Below are 19,495 nucleotides of genomic sequence, written 5' to 3' on the forward strand. Positions count from 1 at the left end.
TTAATTATTAATCGAAAATATACTTCATTTTCTTAGTTTAGCTTAAATGAGTATTAGGCAAGGCAACGAACGGATAGTATTTAGGGGCAGTAGAAACGGGGTTAGATGGCCTTTTTGGAAACCGAAACATACCCGACATTACATATTCGCAAACGCATTTAAGACAAACGCAAAATTTGCAATTCAAAACGTAAATGTAAAATGAAACTTAAGTCTTGAAACCAAACAGAGAACAACAAAAAGTAGAATAATTTTTTATACGCAACTTTTATTGCAAATGTAAAGGGACGAATAGGAGAAAGAAGAAGCTGACATCAATTTTGATCGATTCGTAATTATATTAATATACACTAAAAGAATTGGCTCTATTTCAATTAAACGTAAACGTAGTTAAAATACAAAATGCATATTATTGTGCAAGGTCAACACGACTTGCCAAAATAAAAGTAAACAGTATAATAAATAAAAAGATCTAGATATTTAGTGAACAGGAGAAAAAAATAACGATACATTAGCGCTTTACCAATCGCTTAAATTCAAAGAGCAAACCCCACTATACGTTTTATGTTTTATGTGCGCACGTTTTGTTTGCTTGAAACCTAAGTCGTAATATATATTCTACCATTATTTAGATTTATTTTGCAATTTACCATTTAAGTCAACCTTATACACAGACCCAAATCCATTAAGTACTCGTAGTCCACATCCACTTCGATCATTGAAGATGATGGCCCCTCACAATTGTATGTATTTAGTTTACCTTGCACTGTAATTTTTATTTTGTGTTGTTAAATATATCGTTATTTACTTATTCGACCAAAACTTTCTGTTATATATTTATTTACATTGCGGTTGCAGTCAAAATAGTAGCAATTGTGTTTCAAGATACACCAGAATGCAACTACATTCTTTCGCAAAGTGATGTAGCAGAACTGGGTTCTTTTGCTACATCTATTTTCAATTGTTGAAATAAATGACCTCAACAATACATGAAGAACACAAAACAAACTAAAAATGCAAACTTTCAGTAAGAAAGTACACAAATGAGATATATAAAAGTATTTATAGGGCGACATTCGAGAATCTATTATTTTGACTGCACCTAAGACTTGTCCGTTACAGCCAAACATCCTCGCGATATTTGCCCTGCGTCTTCAGTTCCTTAAACACCTGCGAAGCTTCTTCCTCAGTAAGATGCAGAGCCTTCTGCAGGCACCGACTTAAGCCACTTGCAATGGACTGCGAAATCTTCGCGCCATCAGCACAAATGTATAACACAGTCTCCGGCTTCATCAGGAACTTGACCAGATCGTCACAGTCCTCCTCCAACATTTCTTGCACATAGATGGGGGATTCGCCTCGCGAGTAACATATCCGTAGGCGCTCCAGCAACGAGGATTGGTGCCAGGCCAATAGTTTCTCACGCTTAAGAATGGCTTTTGGGGTCTTAGCACCAATGTAAAGCCAGGAATGTCCGCTTTCCTGTTGCGACTGTTGTTTCATAAGCTCTTCTTTGTGGGCTAAGAATCCAAGAAACGGTGCCAGACCTGTGCCAACTGCAATAAGTATTTGGTTGCTGCCCAAATCCTGATTTGTGTAACGAAATTGGTTGCTTATTCGTGGGTAGATAACCACCTTATTGGGATGCTCCGGGCTACTTTGCTGCGCAGCCGCCTCCAACATGCTGGTTGTGACTCCAGGTCTTTGGCTGAGCAGCGAGTAGATAACGCGGAGTTTGCGATCGCCATCTTCCAAGGGACTGTTGGCAATGGAGTATGGTCGCGGCAGTAGCCGTGGCAAATGCTCTGCCAGGAAGGCCAGTGACGGTCTGCAGTTGACGCACAATTTAAGAATATCCATGAAAAGCAGACCTTGCTCTAAGATCAGCGATTGGTAGTGCTCGGTGGCCTGTTTAGAGGATAGACAGGATAGGAAACAACGCTCTTTGTCGTCATTTGTAAATCCGGCCAGGGCGCTGAGGAGCTGCTTCTGCGGAACAAAGTTTAGCGACAGGCTGTGGGTAAGGATCTCCCGGGGAGAAGTCGTGGCTGGAATGTGGGCGGGTAGCTTGGCATTCTTCTTGGCGCAGTTGAGCGCTATCTTAAAGTGGCAATTGGCGTCGGCCTGGTCCAACAGTTCCAGCCGATGCAGCAGGCTTTCCACTTGTTCGGGTTTATTGTTGGGCAAAATGCCAATGGTGTCCCCGGGCTGGTAGTCGAACGTGGACTCCAGAGTCAGCTCCACCACGCGTTTCGTCTCCGTTGCCTTATCCACAGCCACGAGCACCTTGCTCTCCTTTATCTCCACCGACCTTGGCTTGGAATCCAAGCGGGCGAATGGGAACTTCAAAACATCGCCGCATTTCAGTTGAGCGCATACTTTGGTGGGTGTCTGCAAATATAAGCTTTAAAAGGCTATTCCTACGGTAGCTTCTAACTCACCTGCTCTCCGCCCGTGAAGCACACCTCCAGATTACAGACCAGCGGCTTGGCAGGGATATATTCACTCAGAATATAAGCTCCTAAGTCCATTTTTCCCGAACTTACCAAATCGCATGGCCAGCAGTCAAAGCGCCAAACCAGCAGTGTTGAAAAGGGTTCATATGAATTGATTATGTATGTACCTAGATACGCAAAATAAGCTGAATATCATTAAATGTACATTTTAAATATATCATAAAAATGTAATAAAATAGAATATTTAATCCTTAAAATATTTGTTTTGAAAAGGATAAGTTTCTTGTACTCATAGTTAATGATATTTACTTGATGAAGGTACCTAATTAAAAACTGAACTTTCTCAACACTGCACAGCGCGGAGCTATCGATAGACACAGTTATCGTAAGCATGAGGAGCTTTATTTGTTGCTGCACAACAATCCGAAATCTTTAGTAAAACCTATAAGGATCAATATCCAACAGAATGGCAGACACCGCCAGCAGTGACGACGAGTTCCAGGACGCGATCGGCGAGGAGATAACCGAAAAAGAAGCCACCAGCACGCGACAGAGCGAAAAGGATGTGGATGAGATCGTGGAGAAGCAAAACCAGCTGGCGTTGGATGACGAAGCGGAGCAGGGCGCGGCTGGCGGAGATTCCATTGCGACACCACTGACTGTGGACTCTGAGCTTACCATTGAAGAGTTGCGCGAACGGGAGAAGGATCTCAGCCCAGAGCAGCTGACAGCTAACAAAGAAAAGGCCAATAAGCTGAAAGTTGAGGGCAATGAATTGTTCAAGAACGACGATGCCGAAGGCGCCGCCAAGATCTACACAGAAGCCCTGGACATTTGCCCGTCGGCTAGCACGAAGGAGCGAGCAGTGCTGTACGGAAACAGGGCTGCTGCCAAGATTAAGCTGGAGGCCAACAAAGCAGCCATCGACGACTGCACAAAGGCCATCGAACTGTGGCCGGACTATGTGAGGGCGCTTCTGAGGTCTGCCAGCAATATTCCTCTTACCACTTGGTATTTTAAAGTCTAATTACATCTTACAGGCGTGCCAAGCTTTATGAACAAGACGACAAGACAGACGAGGCTCTGGAGGACTACAAAAAAGTTACTGAGATCGATCCCGGCCAGCAGGAGGCTCGCGAAGCTCAGGTTCGCCTGCCGCCCATTATTAACGAGCGCAACGAAAAGCTCAAAAACGAAATGATGTCCAACTTAAAGGACCTGGGCAACATGATACTCAAACCGTTCGGGCTGTCTACACAGAATTTCCAAATGCAACAGGATCCTAACACGGGCTCGTATTCCATAAACTTCAACCAAAAACCTAGCTAGTTAATGCTCTTCAGAAGAAGAAATAAAGCTGTACTCGAAGATGATGTGTAAAATAACAGTTACATTTTACACCTCAGTAGAAGATAAAATGCGTATGCATTTTACGTACAATCAAGGTACTAAAATGTTTGAGGTGATAAGAAATTAATTATATTTAATATTAAATGCATGGTGTGATATGCTTTTAATATATTAGGATTGTTCCGCATTTGACTGTCTTGTTCACTAAATATGTTTTAAATAATTTAATTGCTTTTTTATGTGGGTATTTGAGGAATTTTTAATAAACGTGATCAAGTCGCAGTCACAACAAAATTGTCATTTCTCATCTCTGTTATTCCGATACCGATAACGATTAGCATGGGCAGAAGCAACAGCTGACTGTGACACTTGCGTTCCCCGTGAAGAAGAAGAGCAATTTGTTGAAAAAATCGCAATTCGCAAATTACAAAATTAGATTCGTGCAATCGCAGGCATTAGCTGCCCCCTTATTGTGGGCCAATCCAGTGGCGTGGCCGTGAGCAGCGGTGCATGCAAAGATCCCAAAGAACTGCGCCCTCGCAATCTTCCGTACCCTGATATGAGAGTAGTCAGGCGGATCGCGGCCAGTTGATTCCATCCAAGTCGCCAGCATGTTCCGGAGTCGCAGCTGGTTTGGCGGACCCTGGGGCGGGCGGCCTAAGAACCGCCTGTCGCTGGAGCACCTTAAGTACCTGTACAGCATCCTGGAGAAGAACACCACCGTGTCGGAAAGTAATCGTGGCCTGCTGGTGGAGTCGCTGCGCTGCATCGCAGAGATCCTGATTTGGGGCGATCAGCATGACTCGCTGGTGTTTGAGTAAGTAACATGCATCGCAATGTAATGTAAACATTATTAACATTTTTTTTGTATTACACAGCTTCTTTCTGGAGAAGAATATGCTATCGTATTTCCTGCACATAATGCGACAAAAGAGTGGAGGCTCGAGTTTCGTGTGCGTGCAGCTCCTACAGACTCTCAACATCCTCTTTGAGAATATACGCAACGAGACGTCCTTGTGTTAGTCCCATTATCAACTTTTTTGTAGTACACTCGACGTAATCATTCCCTTTACGTTGCAGATTATCTGTTGAGCAACAACCATGTAAATTCCATCATGGTGCACAAGTTTGACTTCTCCGACGAGGATGTGATGGGATATTACATTCTTTTCCTAAAGACGCTAAGTCTAAAGCTGAACACTCACACAATACACTTCTTTTACAATGAGGTTTGTACTGCACGAATCACATTATTATATCCATTAAATCTTTACCTTATTATCCTTATCCTTACAGCACACAAATGACTTTCCCTTGTACACAGAGGCTATTAAATTCTTCAATCATCCCGAGTCTATGGTGAGAATTGCAGTGCGCACCATTTCCTTAAATGTCTACAAGGTTCAAAACACGAGCATGTTGCGATTTATCCGAGACAAGTACTGCCTTTACCTACAGTTCTATGAGAGCTCCTATAAACTTATTTTCTCCCTAGAACTGCTGCTCCGTATTTCAGTAATCTGGTCTGGTTTATCGGCAAACACATTCTGGAACTAGACACTTGTGTTCGCACAGATATAGAGTAAGAGTTATCGTAATATAGCCCGCTGCTTTATAGTATTGACTTTTTAATTCATTCGCAGCCATCAATCGAATCAGAAGCTGTCAAATTTGGTGGCCGAGCATCTGGATCATTTGCATTATTTGAGTGACATTCTTCTGCTGGAAATCAAGGATCTGAACGCGGTGTTAACCGAGCACTTGCTTCATAAGCTATTTGTGCCTCTGTACATATTCTCACTTACTCCAGCTCCGCCCCCGCCCTCACTGGCAGTGGTTACCCAGAATCTAGCTGCTGTGCTTAATCGCAATGTTGACATCGACATTCAGGAGATGCACAATCCGCGAGTGAGCTCCATCGTGGCCCTTTTCCTGCTCTCATTGGTCTTCCTGGTGGTTTCGCATGCCCCGCTAGTGCACGCTCTAGCATGGGTTATCCTTAATGGTAACCACAGTGTTTTTAAGGAAGGTGCGGCTGAGATTCTTAATTCTTACGTTGAGCACCGCGAGGTTGTTGTGCCTGGTTTCGGCGAGCCCAACGAGAGTCTCGAGCAGGCTTTGGATACCGTCACCGGTCAGTCCAGCTCGTCCAGCTATGCTCTTAGCGAGGACAGTGGCGTGGAGTCATCCTCTCCAGCCACTACGGAACTGGACTCTCAAGCAGATGTGGTCGAAGCGGAGCAGCTAAAACTGCGCAACATAACTGATGAGGAAAAGCAGCTGCTCCAGAAGTCATCTTCATCAACGAAGGCCGAGTTTGTTGAGATGGCCAACCCCTTTTTAGACACGGTCCTTCACGCTTTGGACTGCACCGAAAACGATTACCTTGCCCTGTTGTCGCTGTGCCTCATATATGCTATGTCGCACAATCGAGGTAAGATCCATGGAAACTATCCTTAACTTTTTTTGACGCTTTATTTTTGGCTAACGTTGTGTAACTTTACATTGCTCTGATCACCCCATTTCTGCTTCATTCTAATTGCTTTCTTTGTGTGTAATGAAAATGTCACATTCTGGTACATGTCCCAATCCGTTCAGATGGTATGTAACTCGTCCACTTCCTGTACTAATCAGTCATATGTATCCACCATTGTCTAGTTAATAAAAATGTTGGTGTACCTTCCCATATAGGCATCAAGAATGAGTGGTTTGAACACGTTCTGGCAAAATCAACGCGTGGCGCCTTCAGTTATAAGACAGCATTGATTGAGCATCTGTTGAACATCATCACCCAGTCCAGTCAGCCATGTATGTACAACTCGAACCCGGTTGAAATACGGTTATAGCCCTTTATGATAAAATGTTTATTCCTTTAAGCGTCCCGCATTCGCTTGATTACCGTTGAGATTGCTTTGGAGCTACTGGTCACTTTCACCCGTCCCAGCTCGGATGATTCGCGCTGCATTACCGCCGCCCAACAGGATCTGCTTTTCAGTGCTCGCAATCAGTCGATGGTGGTCCTCCGCAACTTCTACAAGTCGGAGGACATCTTCCTTGATCTGTTCGAAGACGAATATAACGAGATGCGAAAGGCCCAACTGAACGTGGAATTTCTATGCATGGACTCCACCATTCTACTGCCTCCCACGGGAACGCCTCTTACGGGAATCAACTTTACGCGACGCCTTCCCTGTGGGGAGGTGGAGAAGGCACGCCGGGCCATTCGTGTGTACTTCTTGCTGCGTCGCACGTGCCAAAAGTTTTTGAATGAGAAGGAAACACTGTTGCCGCTTACAAATGTAGTCAATCTGGTACAGGTGGAAAACGTACTTGATCTGAGTAAGTTGCCCATATGACGATGCATATATTTGGGCTAACCATTCTCAATCTCAACAGACAATAGTGACCTAATAGCCTGCACCGTTGTGGCTAAGGACAGCAGCAAGCAAAGACGCTTCCTAGTCATTGACGCACTACAGCTAATTCTCGTAGAGCCGGATGCAAAGCTTTTGGGCTGGGGTGTGGCAAAGTTCGTTGGCTTTCTACAGGACGTAGAGGTGCAGGGTGATAAAGACGACTCGCGCTGCTTGCACATCACGGTGCACCGGGGTGGAGTCACCCACAACCGCACTCCGTTGCTCTCGGCTAAGTTCCTGTTCGACGATCACATTCGTTGCATGGCTGCCAAGCAGAGGTTGACTAAGGGTCGCAGCAAGGCGCGACAAAAGAAGATGTACCAGATAGCTCAGCTCATCGAGATTCCTGGGCAGATGGATTCTCCCGTCTACGCTGTTGGCGGCACCATGGTCGCATCCAGTAGCGGTGGAAGTGGTAACAGCAGTGGCAGCAGTTCGCGCAGCAGTCACCACCGTCCCATGTTCTCCACGGCCAATCGAGTGCCTGGATTTGCAGCTGTGCTGCGTGGAAGCAATAGCGCCGGGGTTAGTCGGACCCAGATGGCTCCGAATCGCTCCATCGAAGGGTAAGTTTAAGTCGCTGTGTCCTCATGTTTCTCATTTCCATCCTCATCTGTGCGTCTTCCTGCAGAATTAGAAATGAAAGCGCTGGCCGCTCCCGACGCCGTAGTCCCAGCTCAACTTCGGGCTCGAATCTTAGGGCCGATCACTCGGATCGGGAGCGATCGCCCAGTGTTAGCATGGGCAGCCACAGCTCCTCGCAGTCGCGGGAGAACTCCCAGCCCAGAAGTACTGGAAATCGATCGCGGGAGAGCAGCCCTAGAATGCCCAGGCCGCGGTAACAATAAAACAGCTTTTATTCGTTAGCTTTGTTGTCTTGGAGTGGTTGTTCTTATAATTGAGATTTATATAGTATTGTAGTATTTTTAACTAGTTTTTTATTTTTTGAAATTGAATTTCGTTCATCAAAAAGTTCCATGTTTTTTTTTTTTTGGCTCTTAGGACGAATGAATTTCATTAATATATACCTAACAAATTCTGTAAGATTGACGTAAGTTTGCTCGTAATACCACTTTGTATAACTATGTATAGAGATATCCTTTTTCATATGTTTTTATTAAAATTTGCGTATTCTTTTGACAAATAAACACCGAATAGCATGTATTAAAACTCACCAATTTTATCTGTCCTTGTTATTCTATGTGTTTATTCATGTTCTTATACTGAGGTAGTTTTTTTTTTATCTGAAATGAACTAATTTGCAACTTTTAATCATCCAATCGAGATATAAATAAATGTATATTTTTTCATTCTAGGTCGGAGGAGATTCCTCTCGAGGATTTTCAGCACTCACGCAACAACAGCCCGCACTCGCGGGGAAACCACTCGCCCGCTTCCCGCTCACACACGCCCATCCGCGTGCTTCACTATGACCAGCTATCCGGGCACAGCGGCTCACCACGTGAGGCGTCCCTGGTGGGCACTAACGCCCTGTTAAGCCAGTTGAATGGTCTGGCCCGTGAAGTGGTCCCAGCGCAGAGCTCCGAGGAGACGTCTTTTATCGGGAGCGACGCGAACGAGGCCACTGGAGGATCGGAGGGCAGGCGACGGGGAGCCATAGAGACGGTCTGAGTTAGGCTAGAAATGTTAGTATTACTTTGTGAGGAGCCTTATGCTTAGATTGTTGCTAAAATTGTGTTATTCCAATTGTGTGTTATTCTAATAAGGTGGTACATACTCCAATTCCTTTTCATTTTAAATAAAAATTAATTTGACGAATTTGAGCTCAAGCGATAAATACCTGTCTCACTTTTGTGGTAAGTCCGTCCTGAAAAATTACGAGAGCAAATATAGTAAAGAAATAAGTTTTTGAATCTTCAAAAACTGAAAGCTATTGCTAAAAAAAATTATTGTGCTCCATAATGAAAACTTAAAGTTGAGATTAATTATTTATCGGCCAATAAACAGGATTATTTGTTATTATTATTATTTAATCTGAAGTTAATAAATTCTATAATAATATAATATATAAGTTAATAAATGTTCTAAAATAATATACATAACGGTTAGGAATTTAAGGAATACCCCTAATTTCAGCATTTTGTGTGAATGGCAACTGCACTTAATAATCAGCTGTCGCTTGTTTTTGCTTCGTGACATAACCGCAATTTTCTAAAACTTGAAATCTAAATTATTTAATGAAAAGCACAGCAAATTAAATTAATATGTCTCACAAGTACACGGAGCTGATTAAGCTCGGCACGCAGTATGCTCGCCGGATGAACTACCTATCAAATCGCATTTTCGGCGAAGTGGCTCGCACCACAAACGAGAAATCCATGAAGGTGTGTTTCCAAGATAAATGTACGAATTAAAATGTAACCAAGTTTGATTCCCACTTCCTCAGGTGGTTCGTATGTTTTCGGAGGAACCAATTCACAAACGGGACTACGTGGTCAACTGGTATCCGCGGCACGTGGAGACGCACCTGCTGATGAAGAACCTGCGCGACTACGGCCTATTTCGCGATGAGCACCAGGACTTCAAGGAGGAAATGAAGCGTCTGCGCAAGCTGCGCGGTAAGGCGCCTCCCAAGAAGGGCGAGGGCAAGCGCGCCTCAAAGAAGTAGTACAATAAATATTCTAACATTAATTTTTATTGAACCAAAGCTAGTCTTTTTGACTGCGAGTCAACAACTTGGCACTGCCGACGAAGACCACCTCGTCGTTCTGTCGTATGTCGTACTCTACGGTGGAAATTTTGCGAGACTGGAGCAAGCGTACGGTCACAAGGGTGTCGGTCTCGATGCGACAGGGTTTCAGAAACTTGAAATTTTGCTCTAGAACCACGGTGCCAGGACCTGGTAGCTGGGTACCCATTATACCCGCAACCACCGCGTTGAGCAGGGCTCCGTGGACGCGGCGCTCTTCTCTGGGTGTTTCCAGGCTATGGATGTAATTGTGGTCGCCGGTGAACTGGGCAAACTGCTCTAAATCGCTTTGGGAAAACCGCTTAACCACTTGCACCTGCTGAAGTGCTCGGCTGCTCAACTGTCGGAACGTTTGGGAAAGCATTTTGCAGCTGTACAATCTCGGTGCGTGTTGCGAAATCTTGCAGCAACAACTGACAAAGTCTAACGATGCGTTCATCGTGAGCCTTGACCCGCCACTCTTGTACCGTCCTCAGCACTGAAGGACTCAGAAGTAAATCCCGGTCAACCTCACCGAATTCCAGTAGTTGGTAAAACAGCGCCAGGCTATGCAGCACTATTTCCGGGTGATCAGTGCGCACAAAGAGTCCGGTTATCAGTTTTAGTTGCTCCCTGATTAATTGGGCAGCTGTTTTGTCTGCAAAAAGAATAAGATGAACAACAAGATAGGTATGAATATATGATGTCAGCATACCCAGGCAAAGATTACACAATGCCGCGATTCCGTGCACTTTTAGTAGCTGATCCTGAGATTCCAGCGATGCCAGGAATACGTCCAAGGCATCCGCCTCTAGCAGATGTGACCAGTTGATTGGATCGTATGCAAAATTGGCCAAGTTGGCAGTCACCTGCTGCTGGGCCTCTAAAAATTTAAATCCGAAAATGAGTTCACATTGCAAAAAACCATATGTAAGTAAAAGCGATACCGATGTTGGTTGTTGTGTAATACTCATCGACCAGGTGACCAATGTACTCTCGGCGGTCAATACCCTGGGCAGGCGTCCTACGCTTCAATGTCCTGTGGCTGGAGAACATAAAATGTTTGGAAAGCAAATCCGCGATTTCAAATCAGACCCAAGGTGCCATTCACTACGGCAAGTATTTCTGTTTTACCATTCGCATGTAAACGTGCTCAAATACAATAGCGGGCAAAGTAATAGATATTCGGATTTTAAACCATAATCATATAATTTAATTGTTTCATCCTATTAGTACATTAAGCAAGTGGGTTGTACAATAGAACACCTATTAATTTATTTGCAAACATAATAATTTTATTTCGAAAATATCTGACATATAAATATTGTTTAGAAAACGTTACACATTTTACTCAATTCCTTTTCCATATATGTAAGTACATTCATATTAAGAAGCGAAAAATACTATATTTCAAATAGTAATTTATTAAAGCAAATTTCGTTCTTTAAAGGTAAACCACCATCCAGGAAAAGCTCCTCATTATGAAGCCTCTTCCTATCCTGAAGCCCTAACTTTCCTCCTTGCTGGGACTGTCTTTTCCCAAGAACTCTGTGTCATTGGAATTGCTGAAGTGGCTTCTGGCAGCTGCAACGGACTTTGGTGGGACGTTAAACAGTGGGTGGGTGGGCAGTAGCTCGTTAATGGTGTCACCCAGGACCTGTGGGCTGTTGGCGCACTCCGAGTGCTGGGCAATGGAAACGCCGCTGAGGGTGTAGCATGTGTGGTAGAGATCCTGTGGTCTGAAAACAAGGATTTCATACTATACAAAATCACAAAGTTGCTAATTATCCCTTACTTTCCAGGTTTGTCGATAAGCCCGCCGTTCTGTTTTTGGCAGCAGAGCAGGATGTACTCCTGCAGGGCCTCCACATCGAACAGGGTGTGCTCCATTTGCTGGTCGACGCCGGATAGCGTAGCCTGTGTAATAGGAATGGTGGCGCCCACCCAGAATGAGTAGCAGCCATCAACCAGTTTGTTGGTCCTCCCCTGGAAGCCGCCTTCGTAGGTCATCTGCCGGCGCAGTGTCCACCTGAGCAGGGCCTGTCTGTCGCATTTATCTGCTTCGTTGAGCAGCGCCAAGCTGGCAATTCCACAGAAGGTGTAGCCACCATGGGCCTCCAGACCAGGGGCTCCGCCAAATCCTCCCTCGTATGTCTGACACTGGGCTATCCAATTGCCAGTGCCAGCGAACAGCTCCTTTATGACTGGCTCGGGAATATTTAGCAGCTTGGCGCAGGAGATGGCGCAGTAGGCGCCACGCACATCCGTCTCACCATCCACGTGGAGCCGGAAGGAGCCGTCTGACTCACGCACACTGAACAGAAACTGGACCAAAGTCGGTCGGTCGATGGCACGGTACGCCTGCTCGGTTCCAATGATGCAAAGACTGTTCACTGCCGCATAGGTGGGCGCCAGATGGGCATACTGGCCAGGTCCTCCTCCGAAACCTCCAGTCGGCGAGCGGCAGCTATAAAAGAGTGGAAGAATGGAGCATTACGGATGAATCTGAGGGAAATATCCTTTCAAGACGCACTTGCTTAGAAATTGGACCACGTGGTCTAAAGTCTGGTCGTCGAAGTTAAAGCTAAGTAGCTGGGCCGCCTGCAGGATCCAGTAAACGCACCACGGACGACTGCTGTCCAGGCATTCGTAATTGGAGGGCAGTCGCCTCAGCATCGCGTCCAGGTAGTACTGGTGCTCCAGCCGGAAGATCTGGGTGAGGCGCGGGTGGGTGAGCATCATCCGCTCGAAGCGGTCAAAGCATTTCTCCACCGAACCCTCCGTTTTTTGCTGAAAGTATCCATAGGTTCCTATCTTTTCCTCGCCGACATTCAGGGATTACTTACCTGCTCGCGGGATGTGGTGGTGGACACCTTCTCGTCGTCGAACATGTAGCTCTTCAGGCGCTGGAAGGTGCGGAACACCAGCTCCTCCTCGGTTCCCATTTTACTCCAATGCGGTTAAAATAAATTAAATAAACTAAAAAGATTTGACGAGCAGGAATTAAAAGAGAATAGTTTTTTTTTTGTGTGAAGCAAACTCGACTTGCAACACTGTTTCTTATTTGATTAGGGTATTCCCTTTAAAAAAAAAATCGCTATTTCGTATTACTGTATAACATTACATTAAGTCTTAAATATACTAAAGCAATCTAATATTTTATTATTTGCTTTATTTTACAAGTAACTAATATTTTTTTTGCAAATATTGCAATTTTAAATGAATAAAATTTAGAATCAAGAAAATATAAAATTAAATATTTATAAAACTAAAATTAATTCACATTTAAAATTCTTAAATACTCAGTTATCGATGGGACATCAAGCTTTCTGAGGTGACTAGATTAAAGGCGGTCGATTGAGAACTGGAGTCCATCATAAAAGTTTCGGGTGCCTCGTCACTAGTCCAAAAGCTGTACAGTTCCATGAACCCATAGACAAATAGGCACACCAGAAAATACGCCGTCAGAGTGGCGAAAATCTGAAACACAATTAGCAATAAGATCTGCAACAATTGTATAATATGAATTTACATTGTTCGGGCACCGACATCACAAACTCACGAAAAAGCTTCCCTTGAGGATTAGGAACACCCAGCCCCTCCAATCCAGTTTGCCAATCCACATTATGAGAGGTTCCGATCCCGATGAGACATTTTGGGGACTCGGATCACCTATGCCACCGATTTCTCCGCCTTCTCCCCAGCTATCGGTCCTTAAAGGAAGGTACCAGTCGTAATAGAGCTGTGTTAGCATAGGCACCTCGAATGGCGACTTCTTCTTGATTATCTTTTCATTTACGGACTCTACGAACTGGGACTGGGACTGGGACTGGGACTGGCCATCCTTCAAATGCTGAAAGCAGTCATTGAAGTCGGCCAGAGTCAGCTTACGCGAGTTGTCGCAATCATCTGACTTTGTGGGCTTGGAATGAAAAAAGTGCCTTGTTGGGTCGGCTAGTCTCCTGCTCTTTTTCTTGTATTGACGTGCCTTATTGGCTTTCGGCTCATGCAGCTAAACCAGGAATCGCATAAGTAATGAAAGATTAATGATTTACTTTGTATTTAAAAAATAGCTTATGGTGTAGTAATAGGAAAAAAGGTTAGTGAAACACTCTAATTGTGTTCCAGTAGGCCCCGGCGAGATTCGAACTCACGATCTCCTGTTTACTAGACAGGCGCTTTAACCAACTAAGCCACGGCGCCATGTTCACGCATGTGGCAAGATTTCACCTTAGTGCTTCCCATACATCTGTACATCTGTACTGTACATCTATTTACACTGCTTGACCTCATTGATGCGCTGCAAGCAGTGCACAAGTTTCAAGTCAAATACGTAAGATGGCGCTAATGAGAATGCATGGACATTGGTGTTTAAAAGCAAACAGAAAACAATATATTTGAAAGTTTAAGAAAGGGTGTCTATTAAAAACCAGTTAATGGAATATACTGTTAATACAGCCATGGTAATATATATATATATATTGGTAATCATACTGATTACCAAATGGAATTAATAATATTTACCGGTGGAGGCCCACGCAAATCCAAAAAATTTGAATCGTAGTTTCCTTGCTTAATTTGGTCCAACTCCTCCTCGGACACAAAATTCCCGGGATCGACGCCCTCGTTGCTGAAGATGTCGTAGTACTCCCCCGGACCAGAGCAATCCGATGCCGGTTCGCACTGTTCCGTTTCCACGTTGAAATAGCTCCGTTTCCCAAAGTATCGCTCCTCGCAGTTCACCGGTGTGCAGTTCCGCAGGTAATTCTTGTCCCAGTTGCCACAGTTCTTGTAATCCTTCCGCCGCCGCAGCTTGTTGCTGTGCGGATCCAGGGTGTCGAAGCGGGTGTCGAAGTGCAGCACTTGCCTCGCAGTTGCCACTGCATCCGTAGCGTGGGCACTCGTGGCTGAGATCAAAATGGGGCAGCTGCCCACCCGGTTGTACAGCGACTGCACAATGGAAAAATCAAGGAAATTTGATTTAATAAGCCCACAAGATTCAATGATTTTTGCACTTACCACAGTGGGCCACACCAGGGAAACAGTTTCACTCTTGCCCGGTTCGACGGAGCCGAAATCCCCGCCAAAGATTCGTCCCATCGCGTGCACCTGCTCTCCGTGGGTCGTGTTCACAGTGCATTCCCCATTCGAGACGACAGTGAAGTCCAGCGTCTCCCTTTTGTCGCTCCGGATGCGGTTGGTGACGGTCATATCTGCTGGGACTAGTCAATCGGAAGAAACGCAGCGAATCGAAATTGGACCTCACCGAAGATCAAGCCAATGTCCTTGTCCCGAGGCACGCGCACTATGACCTTTGTGGCGCACAGGCTGCCGTCGGAGCTGCGTCTGGTGAGTAGAACGAAGCAAACCAACAGGAACTGAAACATTTTGTGACTGAAATTGCTTGGTTACTAAAACAGCACAGTTTTTGATGCAACTCATGCGCATGAAATTGTATTCATATCGGTTATCTAACCTTATCAGCACATCTAGAATACTGCTTCATGTGGTTCATATTCTTGATCCGTCAGATGATCCTTGATCCTGATCCTTGTCCCCGTCCCCATATGAAGTTCCTCGAGTACTGCAACCCTTTGAGTACCCTTATCCACTTACATTTGCGCGAGGGGCCCTTCACAATGAGGATCCCTAATGGGTTGTTGTTTAATTATGTGTAATTTTAGTGCCAGGCAACCCTAACACGGGTTCCTTTCCACATCCTGGCTTACACTTGTGTCGTCCTGGGCACGTAGTCGCGGTATCCATGGCCCGTTTACTGCATCCATTGCAATTTATGTTTTAATCATCAAACGCGACCCAATTAATCAACGTTGCTGGCCTTAATTTATGCGGCGGAACAATGTTTTGAAGTAACCCAACGCGACATCGCTCGACAGGTGACATTTTGCTGGGGGATGTGGATGGGGAAACCTGAGTGCAATGCATATTCATAGCGAGCGGGTCGTAATTTATGCCGAAACTCAAAACTAATTTGACAGGAAATAATTAATTTGGCATCGAAAGAGTCCAAAATAAAAGTGCTGCCAGCCAGTGCCAGTGCCAGTGCCAATTAAAATTATTTCGCTTTCATTACCCATCGGAGCAGCCGTAATAAAAGTCTTACCCAAAGCCCAAAAAACCCCCAGCCTCTGTCCAATCGCGGAGACAAAGAAGCGAGAAAAAGGCAAAAACTAAGCAAAGCAAAAAAAGTTTAAATAATGAAATCACTTCGCACCATCTCGAAATTGCTCATTAACATTTTGTGTTTGCGATATCAACTTGTGAAAATCACAGGGCCCAGCAGACTCTCCGTTGTGGCTGGAGTCCGTACTCCAGGCCATGCTCCAAGCCAAGCTCCAAAAGACCAGGCCAAATGCAGACCCAGACTCCGAGGCAGCAGCAGCTACTTGGCTTTTATTTATTATGCCCTGTTGTTGTTGTCGCCGTTGAGAGGTGTTGCAGTTGCTGTTTTCTCTGTTTTCCTTCTTTTTTGTTTGTTTGGGAAGCTGACTCTTATTAGTTGGGTCAGTCCGTCTTCCTTTTTTTGTCTTTTTCCTGTGGAGGAGGTGTGAAATCGGTTGAAATCCCCTCTTGACCATCCTCCTCAGCTAGATGGCTATTCGCTGGCCGGCCGGTTTCCTCCGCGGGTCGTGATTTGTTTGCAAAAGACACAAACAACTGCTCGGACTTCAACAATTTTTCTAAAGGTCGTTTGCTTTACATTTGCCTTTAGTGAATGAAATTCGCTCAGCAAGCTGAGACACAGGCAAAAATCGAGTTTTGTGTATCATTAAATATATAAATTTAGCCTTAATAAAAGGGCACAATAATAACGAAATAAATCACTATAGAAAGATAGTGCACTTAATGAAATATAATTCGAACCGAAAAATAAATCACTTTCGGTTATGTTTATATGTCAGTTTCAGAAAATATTATAATATACAAATATCGAGTCAAATTATATAAATATAATATGTTTTTTTTGCCAAGATTTGTCAAATTTTCTTAATCGCAGTTCAACGTGGCGTATACTTGTTTTTGGTAATAGCAGTCTCTTTTCTTCGGGTGCAGTGCATCACACATCCCTGCCAGCAGCCAGGAGCACTGCAGTCAAAGTCAGGAGATAAGACGACTGGCTGACTGGCTGACTGGCTGACTGGGTGTATTTCAGTAGCCATTCGATTTATGTTAAATAAGCTGAACGCGAGCTCTGTTTGTTGTAAAATACCAATTGCCAGGCTCATCCGCACGGAGCAACAGAGACGGATGGAGCTGAAATGCTGGACTGGAGGTGGGAGTGAGATTCCTCTGTGATTCACGTTTCTGCATCATTTCTGCCTTTTTCGGTTTTTTGTGTGTCGTTGTTTTGCTGCTGGTGTTGCTGGTGCTGCTGGTGCTGCTGGTGCTTGTGTTGTTGTCGTCGGACTGCATCAGATTTCTTAATTTAATTGGCTTTATGCAAGAGGTTCTCATCTTCTGGTCGGGGGAGAACTTTATAGACAAACTGTCTGCAGGTCCTGTTCCTCCCCCATCCTCCTGCTCCTTCTGAGCCTCCTGAGTCTCCTGCTCCTGCTGCCATCTGCAATCTGCGAGGCTGAAAAAATCGTGGGAATCGTCTATCTGGGCGCGTGTGGACTCGCTGCAAATGCAAAACAGCTTAACCCAATTTTTTGTTTCTTCGCCTCAACGCGAGGAGAAAAACAAAAAATCAATACGAAACAAAAGAAAATGCTGCACGTAATTGTAAGTTATGAGCAACAGCCGCCGCAGTCAAAACAACAAACACAACGGCCAGAATAAAATGAAAATCGTTGAGGTTTTCCATCATCGCGTGCAGGTTGGCAGCGTTTTAAGAACAATTGCAGCGCATTTAAGCATAAATGCTAGCGAAAACTGCGCGCTCCCACACTCAGAAAAATATCTCCTGAGGTTTGTGGCTAAAACCATTAGAGAATCACAAAAACGGGCTGTAGGCTCCCAAGGAGCTACTCATTTTATTATCATTTTCGGACATTACATTCTGAATGCTAATTAGGTGAAATCGCGTTCTGAGCTGGTAATTTAAATTAATTTAAAATTAGTAAGCTGATTTTAGATTTTTAGTGCGCTGTGCGTATAAATGTATTAGTGCGTATTGGTATAGGTGGCTGTGAGAGTGTGTGCGGCACTTAACCATCAGCGTGAAATGAAGAAAATGAAATGGGCAAGTTGAGGCCAACTGTGCACTGGGCTCTTCTTTCCTCGCTCACAAGAGTGTACATATATAATTAAGCCATAAATTCTGTTTTTATGATATTCCACAAAGTTATGAATTTATGGCAGCCCACAAAGCACTGAAATGCAGACACACACACTCACAATAATTTGCGGCAAAAACGGAAGTGAATTTAAATGCGCGCGCATGCGAAATGGAAGCGAGTCCCCCGTTCGCTAAAACAGAAAGAAAATGGAAAACCGCCTTGAGTTTCCGAAGAGAAGACCAATCGTAGAGTTGGTCCGGCCATGTTGGGCCCGTAAATGTGTCGGGCACTCTGCCCAGTTGCCTCGTAAATTTAACGCTTTTAAGTTTTATTTCCTTCACTTTTTTCGCCCGGTCTCGCTCTCCATTTCGCTGATGGATGTTGGCCGAGGGGCGCAATAAAATTTAAATATTTATGGTACTCTATATTTTGTTGCCATGCAAATGCGGCCGAGGTCCTACATTTTCTATATGGAGCAAGCAGCTCGTAGGGTGTCCATTTTAGACGGCCTTTCGGCCACAAAAAGTACACCGAATTTGCGGCATTAATTGCATCAAATTGCGCCGTGTCGCTGGATAATACCCCTGCAGAGGAAGAGCCACTGCTCACTGGGTCAATTAGCATAATCGCTTTTGAAATTGCAACCCGAACTCAACGTGCTGTTGCACTGGGGGCGCAGCAAACTGACGCGTATCTTCAAGTGGCTAATCGCCCTCGATGCCATCGATCGTCGGGGTTGTCAAAATCGCCAGTACTCAGGTCGGGGGTAAAATGAATACTATAATTGCCGTAATTACGCGAAATGCTCATAACTGCCCGTGTCATGGCTGCTTCCTAATGCGAAAATAACGTTATTAATTTCGAGCCAAGTGGGAAGGGCACTTGGCCGTAAGGGCCACTTGCCACTTGCCACTTGATCTAGGCAGCGTTACCAAGTTGAAAAAGCCACCCCTGAGGCGAAATTAACTAGATATTACATTGCAATTATAAAAACATTCGACATACTCTGACTCAGGAGGGAAACCCGAAAGGTAGGTTATATTTCATAGGTATGATCATGTTTGAAAGTATTGCATCATAATGAAGTAGATACTTAAGAAAATGGGTGATTGGATAACTTTTACATAATAAACATTATGATTCAGATGTTATGTTATTTTGCAAGCGACTTTAAGAGAGTATCAGCTAGTCTTCTCGAGGTAAGGGCTTGTGCGCAGTATCCTGTATCCTTCGAAAGTATCCTTTTCAAGTGGACCCTGGACAGGAATATTCAAAATGACTTGTCACTAGCGCGGCATGCGCTAAATGGGCAGGTGCAATTGAGTCCGGCGACTGGGAGAG

The 19,495-nt window shown here is 44.6% G+C and overlaps 7 protein-coding genes and 1 non-coding gene across 11 annotated transcripts; 3 read left to right on the forward strand and 5 right to left on the reverse strand.

Moving 5' to 3' along the window:
- Nucleotides 1–688: 688 nt before the first annotated feature.
- On the reverse strand, nt 689–2,596 carry LOC6553357 (methionine synthase reductase). The gene is made up of 2 exons (XM_001980150.3): nt 2,442–2,596; nt 689–2,391 (listed from the first exon to the last, which is right to left on the reverse strand). The coding sequence occupies exons 1-2, from the start codon at nt 2,529–2,531 to the stop codon at nt 1,117–1,119; spliced, it is 1,365 nt and encodes a 454-aa protein (XP_001980186.1). The 5' UTR covers nt 2,532–2,596; the 3' UTR covers nt 689–1,116.
- A 211-nt stretch (nt 2,597–2,807) lies between these two features.
- LOC6553356 (tetratricopeptide repeat protein 1) lies at nt 2,808–3,931 on the forward strand. Its single transcript, XM_001980149.3, has 2 exons — nt 2,808–3,437; nt 3,497–3,931. The coding sequence occupies exons 1-2, from the start codon at nt 2,923–2,925 to the stop codon at nt 3,783–3,785; spliced, it is 804 nt and encodes a 267-aa protein (XP_001980185.1). The 5' UTR covers nt 2,808–2,922; the 3' UTR covers nt 3,786–3,931.
- A 196-nt stretch (nt 3,932–4,127) lies between these two features.
- LOC6553355 (protein CLEC16A homolog) lies at nt 4,128–9,058 on the forward strand. Of its 4 annotated transcripts, XM_015154652.2 has the most exons (12): nt 4,128–4,623; nt 4,685–4,824; nt 4,887–5,035; nt 5,103–5,245; nt 5,302–5,388; nt 5,450–6,240; nt 6,405–6,407; nt 6,498–6,614; nt 6,684–7,145; nt 7,203–7,788; nt 7,854–8,060; nt 8,539–9,058. In XM_015154652.2, the coding sequence occupies exons 1-12, from the start codon at nt 4,418–4,420 to the stop codon at nt 8,852–8,854; spliced, it is 3,207 nt and encodes a 1,068-aa protein (XP_015010138.1). In that variant the 5' UTR covers nt 4,128–4,417; the 3' UTR covers nt 8,855–9,058. The 4 variants fall into 4 exon arrangements, with proteins under 4 accessions (XP_015010138.1, XP_015010140.1, XP_001980184.1 ...); XM_015154654.2 differs by lacking the exon at nt 7,854–8,060; XM_001980148.3 differs by lacking the exon at nt 6,405–6,407.
- Nucleotides 9,059–9,315: 257 nt separating this feature from the next.
- On the forward strand, nt 9,316–9,890 carry LOC6553354 (28S ribosomal protein S33, mitochondrial). The gene is made up of 2 exons (XM_001980147.3): nt 9,316–9,567; nt 9,630–9,890. The coding sequence occupies exons 1-2, from the start codon at nt 9,448–9,450 to the stop codon at nt 9,849–9,851; spliced, it is 342 nt and encodes a 113-aa protein (XP_001980183.1). The 5' UTR covers nt 9,316–9,447; the 3' UTR covers nt 9,852–9,890.
- Nucleotides 9,861–11,036, reverse strand: LOC6553353. The gene is made up of 4 exons (XM_001980146.3): nt 10,859–11,036; nt 10,627–10,794; nt 10,361–10,569; nt 9,861–10,272 (listed from the first exon to the last, which is right to left on the reverse strand). The coding sequence occupies exons 1-4, from the start codon at nt 10,965–10,967 to the stop codon at nt 9,892–9,894; spliced, it is 867 nt and encodes a 288-aa protein (XP_001980182.1). The 5' UTR covers nt 10,968–11,036; the 3' UTR covers nt 9,861–9,891.
- A 279-nt stretch (nt 11,037–11,315) lies between these two features.
- LOC6553352 (protein farnesyltransferase subunit beta) lies at nt 11,316–12,975 on the reverse strand. The gene is made up of 4 exons (XM_001980145.3): nt 12,758–12,975; nt 12,445–12,701; nt 11,707–12,378; nt 11,316–11,650 (listed from the first exon to the last, which is right to left on the reverse strand). The coding sequence occupies exons 1-4, from the start codon at nt 12,854–12,856 to the stop codon at nt 11,419–11,421; spliced, it is 1,260 nt and encodes a 419-aa protein (XP_001980181.1). The 5' UTR covers nt 12,857–12,975; the 3' UTR covers nt 11,316–11,418.
- Nucleotides 12,976–13,208: 233 nt separating this feature from the next.
- LOC6553350 lies at nt 13,209–15,308 on the reverse strand. The gene is made up of 5 exons (XM_001980144.3): nt 15,178–15,308; nt 14,931–15,124; nt 14,436–14,861; nt 13,474–13,923; nt 13,209–13,415 (listed from the first exon to the last, which is right to left on the reverse strand). Exons 1-5 carry the CDS (start codon nt 15,296–15,298, stop codon nt 13,218–13,220), a joined length of 1,389 nt encoding a protein of 462 aa, XP_001980180.2. The 5' UTR covers nt 15,299–15,308; the 3' UTR covers nt 13,209–13,217.
- Trnat-agu lies at nt 14,041–14,114 on the reverse strand. Its single transcript has one exon. It is a non-coding gene; the product is annotated as a tRNA-Thr (tRNA).
- Nucleotides 15,309–19,495: the final 4,187 nt, after the last annotated feature.

Source organism: Drosophila erecta, unplaced genomic scaffold, assembly GCF_003286155.1.
Source record: "Drosophila erecta strain 14021-0224.00,06,07 unplaced genomic scaffold, DereRS2 tig00000000-arrow-pilon, whole genome shotgun sequence".
NCBI classification, from domain to species: Eukaryota; Metazoa; Arthropoda; class Insecta; order Diptera; family Drosophilidae; genus Drosophila; species Drosophila erecta.